This window comes from Sardina pilchardus, chromosome 15 (genome assembly GCF_963854185.1).
Source record: "Sardina pilchardus chromosome 15, fSarPil1.1, whole genome shotgun sequence".
NCBI classification, from domain to species: Eukaryota; Metazoa; Chordata; class Actinopteri; order Clupeiformes; family Clupeidae; genus Sardina; species Sardina pilchardus.
In genome coordinates this window covers 18,637,316-18,645,237 of record NC_085008.1, presented here as the reverse complement: position 1 = coordinate 18,645,237, position 7,922 = coordinate 18,637,316, and the positions used below count along the sequence as shown (strand labels likewise).

The following is a 7,922-nucleotide window of genomic DNA, read 5'->3' as shown; positions in this document are numbered from 1 at the left end:
GATTTTCTGCCACAATTTTTTTCCTCACAAGGTGTTATGTTCATTGCACACATGAATCATGACAAAACATGCAAACATTGCAAAGTCAAGTCAAATTTATTTATCAAATTTATTTATAAAGCGCATTTTTGTATGTATTTTTGTTATCCAAAATACATCCACACCACTGAATGAGAGCCTTTTTCGGAACAAGTCTTGTCACTAGTTACCTTGTTGTCTCCTGCCGCACTAGTTCAGCTGGGCTTTCCGAACTACCGCGTTCTCCACGGGTGAAACACCTGACTAAAAGACGCTTTGTCATTGGCTGGGGGTGAAGCCCTGAGCTTTGTGAGAACCGGGAAGGGAGAGCAGAGCACTGCAGCCCCTTGGGAGCGTTTTAAAACTCACAGAAGAAAGTAGCGTTTGTGTTGCAGTCGACTTGTAAAATGAAGATGACAATCGAAATCAATGAAAAATTAGATCGCGATTTTGTGTTGTGTGTGTGTGTGTGTGTGTGTGTGTGTGTGCGGAGGTCGCCTATTGTCTGCTGGAGGGAGTGAGGAAGGACAGAGGGAGAAAGAGCATTCAGCTACTGGGGCTCCTCAGACCTGATAAGCAGGTTAGTGAAAGCAGAGCAGCAGTGCTTTCCCTCTGATGGATCACTGCTCATCACGAGGAGAGTGCTGGGGGCGCAGTTTATTGGGGTTTTACTGTACGAGCGTAGTTTACGGTCTGCGCTTCTGGAGTTGCGCCACTGGCAGCTGTACCCCCACAGGTTTGTTCAACTTGCCCTTGAAAACGTGTGTGAGGGAAGCCAAAAACAGTGGCTCTAAAATAATGGCCTTTTTATTGGCAAGACGTTAATTTATACGTGGTAATTGAGAACTGCATCTTAACAGTGACTGATTCAGAGTTATCTCAACGCTCCACTCGCGCTGAGCTTTTTCTGGGTGCGGATTGATGAAAAGCGCCCCAATGTTTCAACGCATGTTCCGCAGTGATGGCTGTGCGCGGTGCGCTCAACCGTTGTTTGTCGACGGATGCTACCACTCACTCAAGCTGTCAATCACTTTTCAATCAGCAAAGAGCTCTCTCTCTCTCTCCTGCTCGCTTGCCTCCGTACACTCGCCCTCCTCTCCAGCCGATACTCGTTTGTCCTCTCTCGCCTTCATTCTGTCGCTTTGATTGCCCAATCTCCCAAGTTCAAATTCTCTCCTGTCCCCATCTCAGTGCCCCGCCTTCATTCGCTATCTCCTTCCCTCTCTCTCTCTCCCTCCCTCCCTCTCTCTCTCCCTCTGCAACAGGGTAGCAATGACATCATCCTAAAATGAAATCTTGGCCGAGTCTTTCCCATATGCTGCAGAAGCCATCTGCTCACACAGGATCAACACGAGGGCCCTTTGAAAACGCAAAATCATGGAACGAGAGCGCGCGCGCACACACATACACACACACACACACACACACGATGGTAGTGGACCATGACAAGTCCCATCTTTTCTTCTTCACCGATAGGACTCCTCTATAAACACTTTGATCCACTCTTCCCAAGTGAAGCAGCTCAGTATGTAGATCCACATAAGCCTACATTAGACAGACACCCGATCCACTGTTATTTATACGTGAGGGTTTGATGATGTGTTTAATAACCAGCAGTCATATCACTGAGGGATAAACATTTCCATTCTTAGAAGGCTACACATTTGTAGTGTGTGCATCATGCGTGCCTGCGCTTTGTGAGTGGGGAGATCTGTGCACAGGGGTGTGGGTAGTGCTTGTTGACTGCGTCTGCAGTCTGCTTGGAAGAAAAAAACAAATCTCAAGTTGCTACTGGCTACCGATCCTGGGCGAGGGAGACGAGGAGAGTATAATTAGCGGACGGACACACACACACACACACACACACACACACACACACACACACACACACACACACACACACACACACACACACACACACACACACACACACACACACACACACACACACACACACACACACACACACACACACACACACACACACACACACACACACACACACACACAGGCGTTTAAAAAAGGTGGACTTCTATCACTGAGTCTGGGATCCTGCCTCTGGTGATGAAGAACATTAATGTCAGGTTACAGCTCCCTTTGTCCTTAATCAATACTAATACGCCCAACCCCTAGTCTCTACATAAACAACGCTATTTCCTTCAACCCCAGCAAAAATCACTAAGCAACAACTGCGCTGCTAAATACCTAATTGTCCATTTGACTTCCGGCGTGAAGCTTTTCTATCTATTTTTCTCCCCTCCATTCAGATCAGATGCAGGAGAGGCAGGCAGATCCACAGACCCACTCGCCTCAGGGATAATGGCGGTGAAATCTAATCATGTGGCTTGATCCATCAGTGCGGCCGCTCGCCGATTGATCGGACGATGAGACAGAGAGCAGGGCGACGACGCACGGGGCGAGAAGAAAAGGCACGGCAACAACCGGGAAGCTGCGCCTCTGACACCCGATAGCCCAGGTCACCCTGGCTGTGCCCGCCCGGCTCCAAAAAAAGATTGCATGACAAAGAAGAGGGGGGCAGAAAAAAGGTGAAGAAGAAAAAAAAAAGAGATAAATCAATCAGAGGCGAGAGAGTGAGGAGGAAGAGGAGGAGGAGGAAGGCAGGGTTCACACTGAGGCACTGGCTTCCAGAATAATCTGACGGCGACTCAAACGGACACGGCTCGCATCTGACGGACACTAGACCAACAGTCCGAGCTATAAATACGAAGGGGCCAGGGGAAGGGGGAGGGGCACAAGACACTGTCCGCATGTGTCCTTTGGGCATATTTACGCTCTCTTACTCAGGCTCTTCTGCCCGTTACCGCCACTGAGGTCATCGCACTGCTCCGAGTCATTCTTGGAAATGGTCTCACGTCGGCCTCGTATCGGTGGGCAGTGTGTGTCCCCATCTGCGCTCTCATCACCAGAGAAACATATTTATTCTTTGCCATCAGCTTTCCTTTCACCAAACAGACCGGATGAGTAATAGGCGTTAACTCCCATCAGCAATCACCGTGAGTCATGGACTTTCATGGGCTTTTAAGGAATTTATATTCTTTTTGTCGTATTTCTACCACACAGAACTGTTTTCTGTGTTTTTCCTAATATTACACATACAAATCCTAATATCCTTAACATCATAAATGTCAATGTCGTTGAAATGTGGTGTTGATGTCATGAGATCTTGAATTTCCCCTTGGGGATCAATAAAGTATCTATCTATCTATCTATCTACAGTATCTAGGTTTCAGACATAGCCTCATTTCCTGGGTGTTCCACCTTCATTTGGTCCATTTTTGCAAGCCCTTTTCGTTTTCCGATATTAATGGCTGTTCTGGGACCAGTTTGAGGGGGTTGGGAGTAGCGGAGAGCAGTGGGCTGAGCCGCTGCTGGTGTCACTGCTGTCAGGACCGGAGATTTATGCCTGACCACCACTGCGTCGGATGCTGCTGTTGCTGCTGCTGCTGCTGCTGCTGCTGCTGTCCCTTCATGCAGAACTAGCACTGAGCCGTACCAGCACAGCCTGGCCTCCGCATCTATCTAGCCTACTACCCCCACACCACACCACACCGCACCGCACCGCACCGAACAATCCACAATACAGCCCTGAGCAGCTCACTGACGGAGGGAGAGAGGGAGGGAGAGAGAGAGAGAGAGATGGACAGAGAGATCAAGAGAGAGAGCGATATATAGAGAGAGCGATAGAGAGAGAGAGTCACATGCAGGCACACACACTATACAGGGAAATAGAAAGGGCATTGTGCATCTGGAGTGAAAGACACAGACCACGCACCGCGGGAGGACAGAGGAAGAGAGGGAGAGCTGGAGGTAGGATGGTACGGAAAGAGTGGGAGTGGGAGAGAGGAAGAAAGAACGACAGACAAAGAGAAAGGCAGCAAATGAGAGAGTGAGTTGCAGAGGGTGGGTGGGAGAGCGAGAGAGAGTGAGAGAGAGAGGACACTGGCTGGCACAGTCATGCAGGGATGATTTCAGCTGGCACCTGATCTCCCATCCTTAAATAACAGTGCTCGGCCCGACACCCTCCACCAATCTGGCCCTGGCATTGTCTTCCCAAAGCCCTCTGACTACCTCGCAAATCACCAGAGCAGCGGCTATCTCCGCAATCTCAGCACCGTCAGTGGACAGATGACCAACCTGGGAGAGAGGGGAGGGAAGGGGGGCTTGGCATGGGAGTCTCCTTAAAGAAAACAAACAAAAAAACCCAGGTTTGTCTCCCTCCCTCCCTACCCAGGCCCAATGGGAGCCTCTGTCCAGGGCAGAGAACATTCTAGAACAGAGGAAAGTGTGCTTAGCTGACCCCGGTGGAAGAGAGGAAGAGGAGGATGGATGAAGAGCAGGCAGAGAAGGGATGAGGAAGAGAGAGATGGAGAGCAGTGACCTAGAGAACAGACTGACCCTAGGAGCGATCTGGGTCAGAGGAAAGACAGAACGTAACGCACTTAGAGAAGAAAAGAAGAAGAAAAACACACAAGACCCCCTGACAGCAGAGAGAGAGAGAGAGAGAGAGAGAGAGAGAGAGAGAGAGAGAGAGAGAGAGAGAGAGAGAGAGAGAGAGAGAGAGAGAGAGACAGAGTGTGAGGAGGACTGTGGAGGTTCAGGCTGCACCGTAACGGCGTTTGAAACATGATGAAATGGAGGGTGACAGCCGCGTACACATTATGCTGACAGCGAGGGCTTCGTGAACATAATATCCCATACACACTTCTGCCAGAGCGCACCGACTGTGGCTTGTTTGATTTGGTTCTTTTTGTTCTTTGTCGGGTTTTTTCCACCCCAAAATCCAAGTCTCTCTCTCTTTCTCTCTCTCTCTCTTTTTCTCTCTCTGTCTACCTCTCGACTCCCCACCTCTCTTTGATCTGAGCCTCCCACCTCAGCCTGGGTTCTTTTCCTCACGCCTGTCGTCTCTATTCTTTCAAGAAAAGCCATTTCCTCCCTCTCTCTCTCTCTCTTGCTCGCTCTCTCTTTCTTGCTGCTTCTCTCACTCTCCCTGTCCCTCACTTTCCCTCCATGAAATCAGCATCATGACTATCGCATCATATAAAGTCACACGCGCACACACACACACACGCACACACACACACTCGCTGTCAGAAGCAATCACTCAATTGCTCTACCTTATTCACCATCAGAGAACCCTTTCTTCCTCTCTTCCATCTCCTGCCTTATCATTTCTCTCTTTCTCATCCATCTCCCACTCCGGCTAATGCACTCCCTCCTCAATCTCTTCCCACCATCACATTAGCTCTGCCCAACACCTTACCCCCCCGTCACCTCTACAGCCACCCCCACACACACCCCACCACAGCCCTGCTGCTGCCGAGCTCAGACGGCTCATGGCAACAGTCAGACCCAGTGTCAATGAAACAGCAACAGGACACACACACACACACAAAAAAACAGAGAGAGAGACATACATAGAAAGACAATAGATTTATGGACCCTTTGTTTCTGATACAAACAAGACACACACAGAACAACAACGTATGTACGAACACTCACACACACACACACACACACACACACACACACAACACACTGATGAGCCAACTAAACAAAAACTCTAAGAAAAATTAGCAGTAATAGCTGCAGTTTGCAATGCCTCCAATCCGACAGAAGATAGATACTAAAATGGCTGAATACATCGGTGATTTGCAAGTTTAGCATTTATTTTTCTATCTACAAAACCATACCAATTCAGCCTGCATGTTGATCACAAAAACCTTGTTGGGGTTTAGAAAGAACTCACAGGAGCAACAGGGCAAAGTAATCTGCACACACAGAGATGAAGGGATGGATGGATGGATGGAGAGAGCGAGAGAGGGGCTGATGAAGAGAGGGAGGGAGTCACACGGAAAGAGAGACACAGATGAAGAGAGGAAAGGATAGAGACAGAGGAGGAGGAACCGTCCAGTGATCCTATCAAAGGTATGATAGGGAGGCAGCAGGTGCCAACCAACACATGCAGACAGTGATAGCGAGGGGAATAGAAATAGAAAAAGGCAGTACATCTATGCTGCTAACTGTCTTTGTCTGCGTATAGGTCTGGCACGTTCTTTCACACCTGTCTCCCTCTGGCAAGGGGCTCCATCAGAGTAGGAGCCAATGTGCTCACCTCAGTCTTACCACTGCAGAGAGCTCTCTCTCTCTCTCTCTCTCTCTCTCTCTATACACATATATATATCACTGTGTGCATATCACCGACATAATAAGTAGCCTAACTACCAGGGGAAAATGAATGGCTAAGATAAGATTGAAATTAAATCTGTTTGACTGTATCCCCAAACACCAGCACTTAAGTCATGACTCATGTGTCTCCATGGTCATCCAACTCTAACTCACAGGTGCTCAGCTAAAATCAGCCTTCTAATCAAAATGTTTCAAACCGACTGCCGCCAACTCATATTGTCTTGCGTGTTGACAGACAAGTCGATGGTGTAGGCCTACATGTTACAAATTATTATTGTTTAGAAAGATAATGAAGTGAGAATACTGTGGAATTACCACACAAAGGATAATATCTAAAAACATAAAGAACAGTTTAGCATCACACCGAATAGTACACGAGACAAGAGTTATGAAATAAACATAGTTTTGCACGCAAAGGTTATTTACTACACGGTGTGACATGTCCGGGAAAAATAATCGTACTAAAACCTAAAACTGACGCTAAATATCACCTTCTAACACGGGTAACATATTTAAAACTGATCCAGCTCTGACTAACACAACCATCTGAAGAATTTCGGGGATGTGTGTCAGGTCTCCCTGGCCAGTTCGTGGACAAAATCTCCAAGTAACTAATGTTATCTCTCCACCTCCATAACTCAACCATTCATCTTCACGTGATTTAGCAGGACCGAAGTGATACATAATATTGATGAATGATACGAAATTATCTGCTCGACATAGCATGGAAATTCGGTCTGTAGCAGTGCAAGGCATTTTTTTTCCAAACAGAGATCGTCATTATCTTTGTGTAGAATCCTACCTTTTCCACGTTCTCCACGGTGAAGTCCACAGCATCCGGCGTCTGTGCTATCCTACCCGGTGTCTCCATAATCTTGTGTTGTAAGTGAACAGTTGCTGTCAATGACGGATACAACAGCGTTGTAAACGCACTTAGCTGGAGATGTTCAGCGCGTACTCCCTCTGACTAAAATCACTGTATAACTATGAATTTATTTCAGAGTTCGATCATTTAGGCTACAAATGAAAATATCTTCTTTGGGCGTGTAGACCGTTTTCCTAGCTGGCCAGCTAAAGAGAGGCAACGACGTGTCTTTGCTAGCTAGTCGGCTAGCATCTTCCTCTGTACCTCATTATTGACAACACATTTTGCGAGCTTTCCTTACAGTGGTACTGATGCTAACCTTTTCAAAATGATCTACCGACGAAGACTGGCATTCAAATCCATTACCATATGCTGCTATAGTGCCTAATATACATAATATTACGCTGTTTCAATGGTAGTTAATATTGCCGTCACAGCCCGGCTAGAGCCTTTTGCCTCCCATCTGTCACTGCGTTGATAACCTGGTTGAGGCGCGACTACACCGCTAGTATGGTGCCCATGTGGTGCCTGATTCTAAACAGCATCCAGCAGGAGTGAATATCATCAACTATCTAAGTAACTTCTACAAATGTATAGTTCTGAGCTGTTCTGATCACATTTCGAATGCATTTGTGTTTTGAATTGATATCCTTGCTGTTAATAATAATAGGCTTACTGGTCTTTGGGACGGCTAAATGTTAAAATGATTTACAATAGCTTACGAAATTCATACCTTGGAATTTCCATGGACATGGTGAAGTAAAATCTTATCAATTCGAAATATTAATGTTATTATTATTATTGTAATATTGTATATTTGAATAGACAATGA

General features: G+C 47.0%; 1 protein-coding gene across 3 annotated transcripts in view; it reads right to left on the bottom strand.

The window, feature by feature from the left end:
• ipo13b (importin 13b) overlaps window positions 1–7,547 on the bottom strand; it is a 40,566-nt gene extending 33,019 nt beyond the window's left edge. For all 3 annotated transcript variants that reach the window (XR_009941519.1, XM_062556653.1, XM_062556654.1), the window contains exon 1: window positions 7,028–7,547. Coding sequence is in view for 2 of the 3 variants with exons in the window: in XM_062556653.1 (XP_062412637.1) it covers window positions 7,028–7,096 (69 nt within the window). In the remaining variant the exon portion in view is untranslated. The remainder of the gene's footprint in view (window positions 1–7,027) is intronic.
• Between the last annotated feature and the right edge of the window lie 375 nt (window positions 7,548–7,922).